The sequence below is a fragment of the Sitodiplosis mosellana genome, unplaced genomic scaffold (assembly GCF_009176505.1).
Source record: "Sitodiplosis mosellana isolate CC-2019 unplaced genomic scaffold, AAFC_SMos_1.0 Smas_scaffold_6191, whole genome shotgun sequence".
Lineage (NCBI taxonomy): Eukaryota > Metazoa > Arthropoda > Insecta > Diptera > Cecidomyiidae > Sitodiplosis > Sitodiplosis mosellana.
Genome location: NW_022601432.1, coordinates 294145 through 313629, shown reverse-complemented (window position 1 = coordinate 313629; position 19485 = coordinate 294145). Strand labels below are relative to the sequence as shown.

Below are 19485 nucleotides of genomic sequence, written 5' to 3'. Positions count from 1 at the left end.
TCGTTTTTTTTTCGTTGTTGTTTTTGTTTCTTTTCGCACTTCTTATGGTTAGATAGAATTTCTCATTCTTTATCCACATTCGGGGCGATTATTGAGGTAATATGTGAGGACTTCTTTCGTCCGTTTCATGCACATATATATCTAACTATCCTTCTCACACAGTCTCAGAATATAAAAATTTATGCGTTTTCTCATGATGTTGATAGTACACAAAAATCTATTTACCCATAGATATACATATATATATTAGCAAGAGCGGTTGACTGAGTTACGGGTCTGATTTTTCCCCACTTTTCCTACTTTGTAAAAGTTTTGACTCTTTTTGACATGCCAAATGGTTTCACCTTTTCGATTGATGTGCTATGATGAAAATGATAAATGATTTTGTTACGGATTTTTACACTTTTACTCTCTCTCTCTCTCTCTATCTTTTTGTTTTATGCATGAATTCAAAAAGCTAAGCGTCAGAATGACGGAACTGAAATGGGAAAGAAGAAGATGCCGATGATGACGACGAGAAAATAAAACAAGCACATAGCAGCCAAATATATTTTTCTGTTTTGAAAGACATATGAAAGATGAAAGTAATACATTGATGAAAAAGATATAAAACGATATGGCTATTTCTCCAATGTGTCAAAGGTCATTTTTTCGCTGATTGTTCCAAGCATTCATTTTGCTTGTCATTTTTTTGTTTCCGTCGTTCGTTCGTTCTTCATTTCTTTCGCTTCTTCGATGTTTGACGTCTTCTTCGGTGTCGCAAACAAAAATTCGATCATTGTGCCTTTCTGGTTGTCACTACCTTAGCTGTGTTCGATTTGCACAGTAAAAGCGCTCGCACTCTCGAGTTAGTGATAGAAGTTTTATTATGTGCTCTCGTCTCTTCGAAAAACATCTTTCTTTTCCTCTTTTTTTTCGTTCTTTCGTGTGCTTTTTTTTTCGTTCGCACGTATTTCTCTGATTAATGTTTGAGTATGAGGAATTGAATTTGGTTGAAGTGAACACCCCAAAATAATGTTGTTGTTACCGATTTTTCGTTTTGTTTCTTCGTATTTTTTCTGCTACTACTACTGCTTCGGCGTCTGCTGGTGTTAGTTTTTTCTGTGAACGAAAAAGAGAGAGAAAGAGACAGATAGAGAGAGAGAAGGGGGGGGGGGGAAATCACACATATATTATTTTGACACAAGCAATCTCCGGTATATTATACCTTACCAACAGAAACTACATAAATATTCTGCATCCTTGCTGGATACGCTGCTGGAAAGCAAAGTTGAGAGTGAAACGTTTTCACATCGACTCTCCAATTCCGAAGTGATAAAATATACAACGAGAAGCAAATAAATCGAATGCCCTCGCTCCATGTAAACGAACCGACCGACCGACCAACCAACGACCGAACGAATGAACCGAAATTCGAAGAGGGCTAGAAAGAAAAACCGATGCTCGTCGTCCAAATGACAATGTTCGAAATTACAAATCAATAGTCAAAGAAACTTCCATATAATGCTCCACTCAAAGTGCCCATCATCAGCATTGTGACCAAAAAACCGAACAGCACTGCAGTAACAACAACAGCCACAGCAACAGCCACAACAACAGTAGCATCACGGCTAAAAATATTTATGAACATACCGATTCGGTATTACCGAAGCGTATGAACTATCACAGAGTGTGTCGCATGCACTCAGTGTGGCAAAGTATAGCATGAAAGAGAGAGAGAGAGAGAAATAAAAAAATCCAATTTACGTATTTATTCTAGCAATAAATGTCTGAAAGATGAGAAACATTGAATGTGCAGCAATCTAATTACACTGACCTGTATGGGTTAGGATGGATGTCATGGTATAACTGCAACTGACATTCTTTGGCCAATTCATCTTTCTTGCTCGATAAAGCCTTTTTCCTCTCGTTCCATCTATCTCGTTCTCTCTTGCCCTCTTTAAACGGGACTTTTAACGGAGATACATGCCATCCAATCGATACGAAAATTCTTGCATTTAAAATGCATATTGGCAAGAGAGCGTTGTTACACTCACACATTTTTCGCTCGTTATTGTGCGATACATGGTGAAGACATGGTGTGATCAGAAAAAAAAAGTGACAGAGAGAAAGGGTAAAAAAAACCATCTCACACAACCCTAATAATCATTGAGATGTGTGTCTGAGGCATTTGTCAACCTCTATAACATCGTCCGTACTCAATCAATGCAACGCGTTGATCGAACGATTATTACTACTATTGCCATCATCATCTTCATTGCACATCCACAACACCGCAGTTTATACATAGCTACGTATTCGATTTACGGGCAAATTTTATCTTTAATCAATTAAATTTTCACTTTAATCGAATTCGATGTAAAGACGACAGAGAGTTGAGAGAGTGAGATAGAATGAGCGAAAATGAGCGAGATGCAAGCATTCATGCATATTGTGCACAGTCAATATCGTAACTTATCAATGCTGACGTATTGGCGTTGAAGTTTGGTTATTAAAAGGCGTTGAATTTGCCAGAGATCGAATATATCAATTAAATTAAATGGAAAATATGTGTCTGCTAGAGATGCTAGCAGCTCTGCTGTATCAACTGAATCACCTCAAAACTACTGCATTGTTGTATTGTATGCATTTCGTGTGTGGCACATTGTGTGCCAATGCATTCAAGTTTCGGAACAAGAGACGGAAAACGAGTGACTGTTGCAGCTGCTGGTGGTGGTGGTGGTGCTGCTTTTGTTGTTATTGCTATGCAACACTCAATAATGTGTTGTGTAAAATCAATTGATTTTTCGATCCACGCCTAATAACAATGTACAAAGCATTCTACATACCATAACGATCAATACATTCTATTGCAGCCAAAAATTCTCTTTGCACTCAACTTGTTACACTGAAATTCATTTTTAACACGACACATTTTCAATCAAGCTCATGTTTACAGAATCCCAAGGTAATCAGATAAATTAGTACGTCGGCCGAGTATTTCAGATAAAATTTTATTAAACATATTGAATTAATTGAGCTAATTTATAATTTACGAGTGATGAAAGGACAAAAACGTCACCAATATTTTTCCACAGCTTTTATTAAATAAGCAAAAATTTTCCTCTTTTTCTGATTACAGGTATTGACGCCATCGTCTGGTTTCTTGGATTTTGCAATAAGTATGCGGCCCGACTACCATGAAGCAATCATCGACACCATACGTCATTATGGATGGGAGAAAATCATTTACCTTTACGATAGTCACGACGGTAAACATATTTGAAATTTTTTTCTATTTTAAAAACATAATTAATTTCAACCAATTTGAAACGATGGTTTCCCCTTTCGAGCGATTTTATTTACACTGCACCGAAGACGAAGTTACAAGTTTCAAGATGCGCAAAAGTAAACTATGCGAAATCACTAAAAGATTCATAGTCAACCATGTGAACTTTGTGGCAGAAAGCGCCATGGAACGCATTTTAAATTTGTCGATTTTTCCACGTTCAATTTGTTTTCTAACAATTTAACCTGTCTGATTGTGCGGTTGTCTGATTAAATTACGAAATAAAAGCGAAGTTTGCAAGTGAAATTGAATGGGAACGACCGACTGAGTAAATGAATGAGTGAGCTAGAGTGGAAGAAAGTAGTAAATTTGTTGTATTGGTGGATTTTTGCTGCGACGACATTCCATCATCTCTGTGGTCAAAGCGTAATTTTCGTGTAATTTTGTCATCGTCATCGTCGTTCGCATTCGCTTCCATTGGAAAAAAAAATATCTTTTCCTTAACCAATTTTTCCACGATGTCCTAATGAATCAAACGCGCAGCAAAGTGCTAGTGCTTGCGAAATGGGAGCAAAGCGCATCGCTAAAATGATGTAGAACGATGACGATCGCTCACTCGCGCGCACTCCTTAATCGACGAAATAAACTGGGCGAATGAATGAAATGTTAGAGGAACCGATTCGATTTCCCACACTGAAATTTGCGCAACCGGAGAAAAAGTTTTTTGGTTGAGAAAAAGGGTATAATGAATCCTTCGTTGCACGCGATAAAATAATGGGCCGTGAGAATGAGCACGACCATTTCAAACACACACACACACACATGTATACACACACAAGAAGAAACAAAAAAACGAAACGGTTATGCACTGAATGTGTGTGAGATGAAAGACTAGAGAGAAAGAGAATGAGTTCTTCTTTTTTTTTCTTTGAAAAAAGGATGTTAGATTATGCACGACAAAGCATCGATAATTTTGCCCACAGAGATGCGTCCTGCTTGCGAGGCAGAGCAACTAGCCAAAGGTAAATCAGCGAATATGTAGTGGCAGCGATTGTGCCAAAGCGTGAGACTCGTGTCGTTTTAACATTAAAAGTGTTAAACACATTCGTGCTTCATTTCCAGTACATTCCACACCATTTAATTTTCGGTCGTTACTACTTTCGTTGCCGTCGTCGTCTTCGTCGTCGTCGCTGCCTTTTCTCTCCTTCTCTCTCGTTCGCTTCGGTGTATGTGTGTGTATGTGTGTGTGTGTGTGTGTTTTTTTTTTCAACTTTTGTTCCAAATTTATTTCTATTGAGCTCGCGTCTCAGTTTTACTGATGATTTTTACCGGGAGGAATCGTATGTGCTTGTCTGTAATGTCGAAATGCTTTTTGTTTCATTCTCACATTGATTCGCCCAATCTTTTTTCCCTCAATCCTCCTTTGCCGCCTTCTCATATTTTTTTTTCGTTTGGTAACCATTTTTTTAGAAGGTAGAGGAGGCTTGTATGCGATCTATGTTTCTGTGTGCTGATTTTCAATTTGGCAAGTGCATATTTTCGCAGTTTTTTCTCTTAATCTTTCATTTTTCCGCTTGTTATTTTGGTGGTGTGAGCAAATATGAGAGTGTAACTTCTTCTTTTTTTTTCATAAACGAATGGATGGATTTCGAACAACTTTTTCGTAACATTTACAAACCACTTTTCCATGCGGGCCCAACCTCACTCAAACGATAATCAGGAGGGAAAAAAATTGTGAATGTGTGCGTGTGTGAGAGAGTGAAGAAAAAACTGGCTTGAAATCATCGTTGAAATATATATTTGTATAAGGTATCGAGTTCATCAAGCCAAACAAATATTGTTACAAGCGTACACTTGCTTTGGGTTTTACTGCCTTTTTTACGCTTTTGTTTTCACTCTTTCTCCCATTCTCCATTTCTGTATTATTTCCACTCGAGTTCATGTTTGGGGGATGAGGGGCGGTTGGTCTGATAATGATTTGCATGTTTATTAAATGGCAGTTAGAACATATGTTGACAATTTAATGTACATATTCTGTGCATTGACATTCTTTTCTGTTGTTTTTTTGTTGTTGTTGTTGTTGTTGAAAGAAATGATGCGCAGATTGGTTTATCTCAGGATTCAACACGCTACAATTGCATGTATTGACACTGTTAAACCATATCCATATAATAACGACGTCAATAAGTCGAGCTAAAAGTTAAAGATAAGAGTTTTCATTTCCGAACGAGAGAGAAAAACACACACATGTATGTGTCGTCAATATTCATTCATTCGGCTTAGTTAACGTTGGCCCCAAGATATTGACGATAGTAAAAGTTTTGAAAAATTTGCGTTTTTCGGCAACGAAAGCCATTTATTTCATAAATTTCAGTTGCTATTCAAATGAAAGCTTTTGCATGTCGCTTCTGGCTGATGCATCGGCACGAAGCAGAAGATTATTCGCACGAATGGCCATGAATTTGCCAAACTATTTTCGCCCAAATGACTTTGATGTTAATTACAAATACTACACGTAAATATTGCACAAAACCAAATTACTTTGAAAAACATTCCACCACACGTAGTACATGTGTGTTTGTATGCATCAAGGAAAGTGCAAATGACTAACAAAATAGGCAAAACGAAAAAAGATACTGTGCAAATATCGTCGAGTTGAGTGTCATTTCCCCTTCCATTCCGCCCGACATCAACAACAACACCACCACCACACAGTAATCGATGCATACGGAAAGGAGATCCGGGAAAGTGTTCTTCCGCGTCAGTTTTAATCTCATAAAAAAGAGAAACCATATTAAAATGTAATTAGCACATGCAGGCGCGCACTGTAGATGTGAATAAATTGAACCTGACTTTGTGTGCCATTGCATGGAATATGTATTTGTGATAGAGCCAAAAGCGAACATTCGAGCAACTGGCATGACGGGTGAGAGAGAGAGAGAGAGAGAGAGAGAGAGAGAGAGAGAGAAATCGTGCACGGGAGGAAGACAATTTGGTAACATGCATTATTTGGAAATGCATATTTTCCATCCTTAAAACGCATAATATTCGAATGAAAATTTGTAATCGACTGAAAACTAGACAAATGCCTAGGTTCATTCGAAATAATTATCAAGTTTAAATTCGGAGCTGTATGAATTTCATACTATGAAATGGTATTGCATTGTGAAACTTCTCAAATTGGCGGCGCGACAGGGTGGCAACGGTGACAAACGAAAAATAAAATAAAATTCAGCGAACGAGTATTGATTGCGCTGTTGGAAATATGGTACAAGTTGACTTTAATGCAAGCGAAAATCGTTCACAATATTTATATTTGGAATTGTTAATCGTTATTATTCGAACGGAAGAAAGAGTGTGTGTGTGTGAGAGAGAGAGAGAGGAAGATAGTTTGCTCCCAACACCATGTCATGAATTCTTGCATCGTGTTTTATGTGCTCATATTTATGTTTGCATAATTCAAAATGTACTTTTGATTGTTTTGTGCATTATGCCAAATGACAAACGGCGCAAAATACGATCACAATGCGAACTGAATGAAAACTTGTTTCGTTTTACTTTACGGCAAGGCAAGCTTGCTAGGCGAAACGGAATTGCATCGAAACAACCGTCGACAGAGGGAGAAAGAGTAGGCGAAAATGCGAAATGAAAAAAAATAACGTTAATTACAATGAACTAGCCGAACCGCAAAGAGAATACACTGAATAAATAAAATTGCAGTGGCGTTCGAGCCGAGGATAAAGAAAAAAACCTGGTTATTTTGTATTGTAAGCTATAATGAATATTTTATTTCCTCTCTCCTTCACTCTCTGTAACTCTTTCTCTTCCTTTAATGTGGCTGTTCTTTGGTGCGCCAATGCATGGCTCACAAACTTGTTGAGAGAGCGAGAGAATGAGAGATAGAATTTACAAAAAAAGAGCAACATAACGAAATGAAAATAAAATGGTCTAAGAAGAAGAAAAAACCGGAGTGAGCCTTAGATCCCAATGTAGTAGCGTGTGTGCATATGCAGATAGTACACCTAAATTATACAGATTTATTTAAATTGGTTAAATCTTGCCATATTTTGACTAGCAACCCGCTCCCGATTCCGTTTTTCCGTTTTCCGTTGAGTTGCTCTCATACTTTTCGCTATTGGAATGGTTTTTTTTGCTCACTCATTCGGAGGACAAACATGCAAAAGTGCGAGATACGATGGAACGGATCGAACAGCAGCACAAACACTCACACATATACACAAAAGCATCCCCAAGAACCGGGTGCAATGCACAGTGCCAGCACTCTCTCTCTCTCTCTCTCTCTCTCTGTGTGTGTGTGTGTTTCTCAGTGTCGCTGTCATTTCGCACGAATCGAAAAAAAGAAGCCAGTTTTGGAGACTTTTACAATTTTTGGGGGATACAGGCAAATTTTTGTGCGCGCGCGCGTGTGTGTGTGTAAAGCACTGTTGAAATTGCTGAAATGCACGATATACTTTTCTCGTTCAATGTTTGTATTTTTCTCTTGGTTACTTCGCTGTAGTGCATCGAATGCGCATCTTTCCCGCCGACAATGTTAACATATCAGCCATTCTGTGTGTGTTTGTGTGTTGTTTGCCACCGCCGTCGCAATACTGCAATCCACAAAAGAAACGAGAGAAGTGAATGGGGACCCAACAAATATGCTAATTTTACAATACTTTTTCTTCTTCTTTTTGTATTTTGCCAAACACTCGTTTCGGAACGAGTGAGAGTGAGTGAGGGACCGTGCGAGCGGCAAACGGCCAAGCGGGGGGGATATATAAGTTTTATCTTCAATGTTTTTACCAAATGCACTCTTACACACACATGCACACATATTTTGCACTAGTTACATTGCACACGTAGGACTGTTGTTTCATTTTTGGGTGTCTGTCGTTTTTTTTTCTCTGCTCTGTCTCTATTCCTCTCTGTCGCTCTTACTTCTTCTCTGTTGTCGTTCTCGGTTTTGATTATGTGCCGGTTACAGTTTTTTTTGCCTCTTCTTCTTCTTCTTCTTCTTCATCTAGCAAACGACAACGAAAACTAAAACGACAATGACGACGTGTGTGCCTTTCGGTGCCGAAGAGTGTATGTATGTTTTGGAACGTTTCTTCTGTTTGCCGCAGTTTAAATTTCACGAACTTATTAGAATTTAGATTAAAATTTTAAATTTATGTAGAAAAGCGTATTATTGTTGCGTTTCGGAGTAAAATGAATGGAAACGTTTGCTTTTGGTGTGTGTGTTCGTTTGTGTATTCGGGACACAGTGTGCGTTTTCATTCACGATGTGAATGAGGATGAGATCGGAAAAATGCATAATCATACCGCATAAGCATAAGTGTATGTGGATGTGCGTTGTTATTGTCGTGGCTTTGCCACTAACACGGCCTGAGAGTGACGAAGAAAGTGAGCGAATGAGAGAGAAAAAATTGCTGGCGGCAGCAAAAGCTACAGCAGCAGCAGCAGCACTAGTAGTATCATCAACGCCACCGCCACCACCACCACCAAGTAATACATTGAATTGCACTATTATAAGTTTACAAAATTCATTTGGGATAGCATCGGTACAACCGCACCAGTAGATTGTCTTGGTTCTAGAATGCAATCTGCATGCGTCTGCCTGGTGATGCCTCCACCAAATAAATGTTTAAACGCCGTTCACTCTTTCTCCCTTTCTCTTTCTCTCCTTCTCTTCATATCTCTTGCATATTTAAAAACGGCGTAACTATTGATATTTGAATACCGACAAAGCGCGAGCAGCGAGCACACACACACACAGGCCTATGCAAATGCACGCATGAGATACACATCATATGGATTGAAATTCAAATGCAACGATCATTACAGCCACCGTTTCGCCATTTCATGTTGTTTTCTCTATCTCTTTCTCGTTGTCTCGATTGAGAGCGAGAATTGTTGTCTAGCTTCGGCTTTTTCGAGAGACAATCACTTGATTACGTGCAATGTGATGTGCAATCGTCGTATTCAAAATTGTTGTATGCTCTTCTATCTGGAATCGGCTGGGTAGAACATCAAAACATTCAAACCGTTTCCAATGAGCGAGTTGCCTGTGGTGTGTGTGTGTGTGTGTGTGTGTGTGTGTGTATCGGTGCAACTTACAAGAATTATGCAAATTTTCAATTTTCATATGTAATATATGGCTTACAATTGAAATACATTAAATATAAATTCATTTCATGAGAAAGCCGCCAATTGTGCCACTTTTGCCTTTTGCTTTTGCCTTCGCCATATAACGAACTGATGCGCACCGCTTGTTCTCGCTGCTAGCTTTTTGCGAGTCGATGCAAAAGCCAAAAGACTACAACATGCAATGCCTTTTGAATTATATTGTTGTAGCAAAAATAGGATGTGTTCTTCTTTCTCTCTCTCTCTCTCTCTCTCTCTCTCTCTCTCTCTCTCTCTCTCTCACTCGCTTCGTGTGTTTTCTGGTCGGTAGGTTGCTTCTGCTTCATTTTCGTTGTTCTAATACCGAAAATTGTATAGCGTCGATCTTTCAATGTGCCGTTTTACCAACTTATCTAGTACACGTACTAATGTTTAAAAAAAAAGGAGAAGAAGAAGAAGAAAGAGAAAAAGAAGAAAGACCACGGCAACGAAATAATAGAAATTCGGTGTTCTTGTCTGTGAGCGCGCGTCAAGTTTTTAGGTAACCGCACAAATAAATACAATCCATAAAAAGCGGCACAACATACACACATAGAATGGGAATCAATGTGAAAAGGGAGCAAAAAAAAGAGAAGAAGCGGTACAACAGCAGCAGCCGAGCAGATATAAACGAAACTTTGAAATTTCGAATGCCGATTTTCTCGTAAATCAAAATATGTTATTATTGTACGTGTTTTGCACCGGGTTGTATGTTTGGTGTTCGGTGTTCAGGTTCGATGCTGTGCACTCTATCTATTTTATGCCCACGTTCTCTATCTAAGTATTTCATTTTCGTTTTCTTTCTCACTCTAACCCGCTCTCTTTCTCTCTTGCCGTTAAACATCTGTACGTACACATTTTCCAGATACAGGTATACTATACGCCGGTATGCCAGTTGCAAGAGAATATTTACATGTGTAAAGACCATCGGCGTATATAATTTTAATTTTTTGAATCGTTTACTCAGCTTTCCATAATAGATTAATGGCGTATATATTTTTGCCAAAGCCGTACGAATGAGAGCGAAACGGGCAGCGAGAAAGAGAGAGAGAGAGGAGGAAGAAAAAGAGTCTGGTCTATTTTGTTTTCGTTGCTGTTGCATCCTCCTTTCACTGTAGCCGCTGTTGTCGCCGTTTTTGTTCATAGTCAAAGTACATTAGCAATAAATAACTGAAATTTTATGGATTTTCGTGAATTGCTAGCTCGTTTGCTCTCTCTCTCTCTTTCTCGCGCAATCCCGATCAAGCGCGAGCGCGCGCACTTTTACGGTGTTCTCGCGTCTGATCTAATTTATTGATTGAATTTAAACACCCATTTTAATTTTAAGCCAGTGCTACAATATAATAAACAAAATAAATTCATGAACCAAATGACAACCGGAGTGTATGTGTGAGCGCGTTTCTTCTATTCGGAAACTTTCACATATACCATTCAAATATGGGGTGTTTCTATACTGTTGTTGTTGTTGCTGCTGCTGCTGCTGCTGCTGCTGCCGAAATCGCGAGCGCACGAAGAAGAAAAGTCTAAACGCAAGCCTATCATTTTAACTTAATAGGTATGATTTGTATGTTGAAAGTTTCAACTTTTTTTTCTGCTCTCTAAATGTGCGCGAGTAAATCAGTTGTTCGAGAAAGTACGAATTAAGATTCGTTAATAAGGTTTCCACTTTTTCTACGCTACATCTCTTACAGGCAACTGTAATTTACTTTTCGATAAAGAGCACCTTTTTGTCATTTATATTGTGTGCGTGGTGTTTTGCTTGTTCCTTGTTGTCTTCCCATGCAGCATTTACACCGAACACACCTAATGGCTTTCGTAATTATCAACTTACGCCACATACGCATACAGAGAGGCATAACGTGGCTGTGACTAAGTAGGCTCTGAATAAAAACCGTGTATATGCAAAATTTCAGTAGATACGGAACTTTTGGGCATTATTTATGTATCAAATGTTTGAATTGAAAAGAAACGCGTCGAACTGAAAATGAGAAAATCAACATCATTCTTTGTGTGTCGGATTTACGGATAATTCGGTCACAACTTTACAAGATGTATTTAGGCACATACAGACAAACACACACGAGTTTGCCGGCAGCATTATATACATTTTTCGGAGGCTTTTTATCTGATGATGTGTTCAAATTAAACCAAAAGCGTCGCGATCACCAATTAAACAATTGCAATTACAACAGCAAATATGCATGTGCTTTGGTTTTAAATTTGCTTTGCTCAGTTCCGTTCGGGAACTTGGCTCACGGTGAGTATATGTGTCAAAATTGATGCTGTCTGCACCGTACCGTTCACCAAATCCATTAGATGCCGCCGGAAAAGGAGTAAACATTTAAGAACCATATCGAATAATCATATCATAATACAATAGCAAACCAAAAGAAAAAAAAAGCGAGAATCAGTCGACGGAGCGCGGCGAAAATCAAAAGCACGATGTAAACAAAATAAAATACCAGCCAATAAAACGACACCGGAGACGAGAAGAGAGTGAGTGAGATGGCGACAAACGGAAAAGCAATCGATTTTTTTTTATTTACTGCTCGATTGGTACTACTATGATGGTATGATGCTCGCAGCAAGTGCCTTCTACTGAACATAGAACATGAACGGAATCTTTTGCTGTTACAGAACCCCCCCCCCTCTCGTCTCATATTTCATATACACACACACACACATTTATTATGCAATTTTGATATTTCCATCAAACAAATTATTCAACAGACAGACATGCACATCATATCGAATCCAATGGAATGAGCGCTGTTGCGCTTCGAAAGAGGGAGAAAGAGTGCGTGTGTGTGTGTATGTGTCGTAATTCGCGTTTAAGCGTACATTCCTCTTCGGTCGTCCAATGATGATCGTTGCTTGGTGATCCCTCCATTCAACCGACTTTCATACACGTCAATTCTCGCTCTCTCAATCATTATGCTGCAGTGACGGCACATTGAGCTGATATATCGGTCGATATATATCTGGAAATCAAACTCCATCAAATAAAAAAGAAACGAGAGTCTGTAATAGACTATACACATGATCTCCAGACACTGCGCTCTCGCTTGCTATAAAAAATCTTGCATCTCCAGAGAAACTGAAGGAGTGAGAAAGAGAGAGAGAGAGAGAGAGAGGAAGTGCGAAAGAAAATTGGTACTAGTGGAATGGTTACGATTGGTGGTGCTACAGATGCTACTGCTACTGGTGCTGCTGCTTTTTTGAAAATACATCGACTATCAAATTATTATTTATAGCACCAAAATGATGAAATATCGAATTGGTTGGGAAAACAACAAGTGCGCTCACCATCGGAAACGCGAAATTTATAATTTGAATATGAAAATACGGCGAATGTTTGAAGAGAAAAAAAAAGAAGAAACACCACATCCACACACACACACACACACACATACATAATATCCGTGTCTTGAGCTTTTGATTATGTGCTTGAGCGTTGTCGACTAAGTAAGTTACTTCGCTTTACCTTAACCGATTGCTCTACGAAATGAAAGTAATCAAAACAAAAAAGAATGAGAAAGAGGAAGAAGCAGGAGCAGTATGCAGAAATGATGGCGCAAAAAAAAAAGACGCAAAAAAATGAAACGTTAAGTGAAGAGGAAAATATTATTCGCGAGTAACAGAAATAATCAGATTGAATGCATGTGTAAAAAAAGGCACATAGGTGAAATCTTATTAGTAAATGGTTCTGGTTCTGTTTCTGGTTCGAAGCGTCTGGATGTTATCGTATATTATATTCACTGTTGCACGTCATCATACACACACACTCACTCACACCCGCTGCTGCCGCGAAAAAAGAAAAAAGAAACGTAGAAAGTGAAGAATAAGAAGAAGAAGAAGAAGAAGAGAAAAAAAATCAAATTACAAAAATTGCTTTCAACAATGGCTGATGAACAAGAAACATTTATTATAGCATTTTACTATGTATCTGTGCTTCTTATTGCTTTTATTACTGGTTGCCTGCCTGCTGCCTTCTTCATGCCCGTATATTTGCCCCACGCGCGCATAGAAGAGAAAAAAGCATTCCGTCTTTTCGTTGTTGACTTTGCCTTTGTTTTATTACATTTCAGCGCGAATTTTTTTCCTCTTAGAATATTTCTTGCCACACACACACACACACACACAGTTACCTCACTCTCTACATTCCCTCTCTCTCCCTCTCCGTGTATTATTCTCTATGTCGCCTCCCTCCTCATTTCGCGTCGTCGTTGATACATACACACACATACACTATAAAAGCAAGTGCTTTTGCTGTACCGTGCTTCGTGTAAGTGAGTGTTTGCCTTCTGCACTTTTCATTTTTATTAAAATTAATGAACACTTGAGATTATTTTCTCATTCGTTCGAAACGTCAATCGAAAGAAAAATTGATATTTTACTTGGGAATGAGTGCCAGGCCGGTAGTCAAAGAATATGCGATTTTTTTGCTCTCTTTCTCGTTCCAATCGACATTTCTCTTGAGCTTCGTTCATGTGTCGTCTTTTTTTTTGCTTGCTTCCTTCGATTGCCCCGTTCGTTTTCTTTAGTATATGTCTTAAGAAGTTATTTTCGTCATCTGTTCGTCGACTCTTTTTTTCCTTCTCACATTTGCTCACTCACTTGCTTGCTTGTTGTTTTGTCGTTAAATTCATATTGGTTTATTGCTCATGACAGACGAGAAGAAACGACGTATACCCGTCTCAATGAACGAATGATTGCTAGAACAAAAGATCATGCCATACCGCTCAATGAACAACCAACATGATATGTCTGTGTTTGCGCGCGTTCACTGGCTATGCATATATTGGTTGTGTGGGTTCAAGCACACCGCGCATATTCCCGAAGCAATTCATCGCTCGAGTCGAATCGAGAGAGAGAGAGAGAGAGAGAGAGAGAGCCAAACTGAACGCGTATCGACAATACTTTCAATCGGATTAATATCAAAAAGCTAATTGGCACTTAAAAAATACATCATTTTTCATCGGTTTTTCATGCTTTGCCTCGACGTTGTAGTTTTTTTTCTCCGCTGCGCGAGCTTCTGCGTATCCATCTTCCCTTTTTTGCCATTCCCATTTCATTCTTCGAATACAAAAATAATGAAATCAGCACTTGGGCGGAGATTTGTCCGCTTTGAACGTGTTCTTTTCTTCTCGTCTCTTTTTCACTCTCATATCCTGTGTTCGTGTCATGAAATGAACTGCTGCTGCTGCTCTTGGAGTCGTTGAAAGAAAAAAAAATACAAGTCTAAAGAGACTATCACATTGCATTCTCCGTAACAAAAAATCTCAATCAGTCGGTTTACTTTCACGGGCGCATCCTGATTTCAAGCGGATTTATTTAAATGTAAGATTTACATTTTTTTTCCAACTGGACATCATTTGTCCAGGATGGCAGGGTGGAAAGCAACAAGAGTTTTTGTCAAAAAATTTGGCGGCCTTTGGATAGATCAATGTCCTTGTGTTATATCAAAATTACTTTCCTTAGTGCTTAACCCTCTAGTGCGTACAACCGCCATAAGACGGTCAACATTTAAATGTCTGTGTAATGTGAACCATACGTCGGATCGCAATATACTTCTGTACCATTTGATTGTTCAGCTTTTTGATTTCGTTTTCGTTATCTATACAAAATCAGCCACGAATCAGAACTCCCAATTCTGGGCGGAAATTAATGCACTAAAGGGTTAAAACTATGCACACATCATGAATTTTTCTCACTCCGTTACGTTTTAATCCAGTTGAATTTATATTGTTTTGCACCTGTGTATTTTGATTTATTTGCTGAAGTTTGCGCTTTTGACGAGTTGCCCACTCTAAACACACACACAAACCATTACAATTAACAGAACAATGCAACGCACTGAGCCGAACGAGTAAAAAACGCTTCACAAATTGTAAAATTAATTTTCATGGTGACCGATTTCGGTTTTGTTTTCGCTGCCATCTTGGCAAGATGGGGCGCGATCATGGCTTTAAGTTAAATGGTCATATACTTTCTTCGTTCATGAATGAGCATTTGTTTTTGTGTGTGCACTTGGAATTGGTGTCCATTTTTATGTGAATCCATTTGGATTTGGTTGTGTGCATTTTAGTTTTAATCGCTGGGATTTTCGCTCAGAAATGCGATTTAATGTTGGTTTTGTTGCATTTAATATTCGTTCTTCTTCGTTTCAATCCACTACCATTTGTACAAATTTAAAGCGTGCCATTTTATTCGGCTTGCTTCTTATTACGTTTCCACCCTCTACACAATTTTTCCCAGCAAGCATTTCTTCATACAGTTTTTTTGCCTTCTTCTTCAAGTTGAATATGCAATTTGCGTTTGTATGTGTTTTTTTTTACTTCATTCGGGTAGCATCTCGTCTCTTTGTCGTTAGCGCGGAAGCTCTCTTACCATCATTTCAGTAATTTCAGCGAAAGATATTTTTCATATTCCCCATCCACACAATACATACACACAAGCAGCAGGAGGAGCAGTAGCATACATCGCGCAAAAAAAGGGAAAAAGCGAGACAACGGCTATTGTTCATTTGCTTAAACAAAATATTATAATATTAAAAAACAGACTTTTTTTCACACAGCAACTTCTTTAGATTTTTCTTGCTGTTTTTTTAGGTACTCTTTTCATCTTTTATAGTTGTTCTTTTTATTATTATATTTTTTTTTTTGCTCTTCTCTCGTCTTCTCCCGCTGTTTCTCTGCTCTTCACGTTTTTCGCATTACATTTTCTGCTGTTTTGTTGCCAATGTAAAACATCTTTTTCTCTATCTCTTTTGCGTTGTTCACGCGCTTCTCTCAATATTCACATCTATGTGCAGCTAGACGAAACAGCAGTAACAGCAACAGCAGAAAAAAAAAACAAATCAGCTGAAATGTAAAGGAAGAAGAAAAAAAACGCGTAAACATGATCCAACAATGAGAGAAGAGAGAGAGAGAGAGAGAGAGAGAGAGAGAGAGAGAGAGGGAGGGAGGGAGAGAGAGTGCTGAGAGAATCTGTTTTTTATGCTTAAGCTTTTTACTGTTACTCGATGGCAGTGGCGAGCTCTTAAGCAGCGTTTTGTTTTCGCTGTGCATGGTTTTATGATGCGATTTCATTTTCTTTTGTGTTTATGTCTGTTTATCGCAATCATTCCCATTTTGTACCCTCCATCCTCAATCAACATTGCGTATTGTGTTTTGTTATTTGGCGGTTATGGTGTAGCGGCTCTCGCTCTTACTCACTCACTAACTGTGTCTCACCAAAACATTCAGCTTCTCTGTCAACCGATTCCGTTTACGCTCAAGCCACATTTATATATATATATATCATCTTTCCATATTTTCTGTCTCTCTATTCAGACGCGGGCCTCTTATTATTTCTGCTGCGTTTCAATGTAGATTTTGTGCATTAATTTTTGTTTCATCATCTGAATCGTCACAAAAAAAACATGGTTGTAACTGCTAGTTGTAACATCGAAAGATAGATGGAAATTATCTTGGCGAATAAGTCATAATGAACGCTGGCCGGAGTTGTTTTACGCTGGAATCGCTCACGCGCTCACTCACCATTCGTTGCAGAATCCATTTTATTTTCGTTTTTTTTTTTCTTTCTTTTTTTGCTCTGTTTTGGTGAACTTTTTTTTTCTGTTTCTCTTTCATTTGAGATGGATGTGTCCAATTGAACCATGTCGACTTTTTGAGAGGTTACAAGTTTGCACACATTTCGAAGCAAAAGACACATTTTTTCTCAATGTAAGAAGAGAAGATAAAAAAAAAATGAACAACTAGCCAGTAAAACTGTATCACTCCAAACGATTCATTTGAACGCGCGTCTCAGAGGATATTTGCCATGACCAGAAAAAAAAATACACCGAAATTAGTATGATCGTGGGACATTTCTGAAGGTCACTTGATTGAATTGCGGAAGTTCATATTTGCCCTACGCAAAAAACGGCCATAACACACACACACATACACACACGCGTACATCAAATAGCATTTGATTTCCATTCCTGCAGCCATTTGAGAATGTTTCGGTATGGCGACGGGCCATTTCGAGATCCGGTTTCAACGAGCAGCACCGCGCATACCATGTTTACTGGTTTTGGAATTGTCTCGTTTACATGGCATTTTTTATAATGGCCGTCAGGAAATTCCAAGGACAACTCATTTTCGCGCAACTCTATTGCAGATGCTGTTGATTGCTATTTGGCAAAACAAAAAAAAAAGCACTCTCACCCCAATTTTATGGCTTTCTACAGATTTGTTTTCTTCCTGTTCTTCGTTTTTTATATCTGTTTGTCGTTGATGTTTTATGCGTTGCCTTTTTTCTCTCTCTCTTTCTCTTTCTCTTTCCTATTCAGCTGCTTTTCTCGTTTATATTTCGTCTCTAGCAATAGCAAGCCCTGTCTTTCTTTTCTTCCTCTTGCTACGATTTTCCTTTATTTAAGAATGAGTTTTTGTGTTCGTTCGTTGTAATTCGTAAATGCGCTTGGAATTTAATTTATTAAAACAAATACATTCGCCCACGCGACATTTACATTGCATTATATTAGTACATTTTTTTCTTCTTCTCAAGAGTGGGATCAAGAGATTGGCAAGAATGAAGAGGCATAAACAGAATACTGATCAACCCACATGCTTCACTTTGTTCAAATGGTAATTAGTAGAATTGGGTTGATTGGCGGGTTGGTTATTTTTTCTTGTTTTTCACTCTCTTCGCACCTGTGGAATAAATTGCATTCAATGAGCGCATAAAAGTGGTTAAATCATTTACACTTTTGGCTATCGCAAATACCAATTTGACTGTACCACACAATTCATTTTTTGTGAGTGCTTCGAATGTTGCTGAATTGAAAAAAAAAATGTGGAGAGTGCTTACCATCAGAACAACAGAAAATAAAACAAGCATGTTGTATAACACTTGATTCATTTTGATTTCATTCGGTTTCTTTGCCAATATCAATGGTTGGAACTCATTTGTTCGTTCTCTTCAATTACCGACAACAGCAAAATGAGCAAAATTCGACGAGCAGAGAGAAAGAGAAAGAGAGAGAGAGTCTGAATAGTTTGATACTTTGAAATTGTTCTACTGTCTAATAGAGTTATTTTATTTTATTTTATATATAGTTTGAGTGTGCTTTTCGTCGTCAAAAATGAGGAGGTTGAACTTAGTAAGTTGTTATACAGTTGAATTTCGGTTGTGTGTGTGTGTATGTGTGTATTTTGGAGAAGGAGGAGGAGGAGGGAAAAAAAACTTTGTGCCAATTGCCAAAAATTGGGAAATGTCTCCATTTGGTCGAATTAAAATTGATAGAATTGGACATTCGAAAGTTTTCTCCGATTGAATTGAAAAGTATAATCGATAAGGCGAATGGCGTACCAAATATTCGCTCATTCAGTTGTTCCGCACAAATAAAACTTCTATCGATATCAACGAGAGCGAGAGATGAATTGAGTCCCAACAGAGTTAGTTTTCTGTATTCTATCCTTCGCACAAAATTCAGTGAATCGAAATCATTTTGTGTTTGTTTGTATGAGTTTGTTCATGTTATCTATCACACGTTACACATACTCGATGAAAAGAAGCACTTACTTTCACTCACTTTCTTAATTACAGAAATTCAGATTTATATAGCTCCATCTCTCTCTCTCTCTCTCTCTCTCTCTCTCTCTCTGCAACACTCATGCACACAAGAACATTCAAAAGCACACATTGAACCGAAAAATAAATTAGGGACTTATGAAAATCTATAAATCAGTTCATAATTTATTTTATTCACATTGGAATTGTAAGCGAACATCCGGCTCTCCAGCACTCACAAACGTTGGGTTGGCGAAATTCAGAGCACTCAATAAAACGGTCCAACGAATGGTTGGCTGGCTAAAACTGTGATTCAAATCAGTGCTTCGCACATCAGGCGAACACCAGTTAGCGAGCACATTTGATTTAGGCCGCAATCGTAACAAAACTATTAGTACACCATTAACAAGCGTGATAATTGCGTCAGCCAATAAGAACAACCATTACAACCGTGTGCTGCAACGCTCGCTCGTTTACTTCACACTTTTGCTGTCTAC

At 38.3% G+C, this 19485-nt stretch overlaps 1 protein-coding gene across 2 annotated transcripts in view; it reads left to right on the top strand.

Annotated features, from left to right (window-relative positions):
* LOC129576479 (glutamate receptor 1-like) overlaps window positions 1–19485 on the top strand; it is a 186822-nt gene that overhangs the window by 117796 nt on the left and 49541 nt on the right. For both annotated transcript variants that reach the window (XM_055461669.1, XM_055461670.1), the window contains one exon: window positions 3122–3251. In XM_055461669.1, the coding sequence (XP_055317644.1) occupies window positions 3122–3251 (130 nt within the window). The remainder of the gene's footprint in view (window positions 1–3121; window positions 3252–19485) is intronic.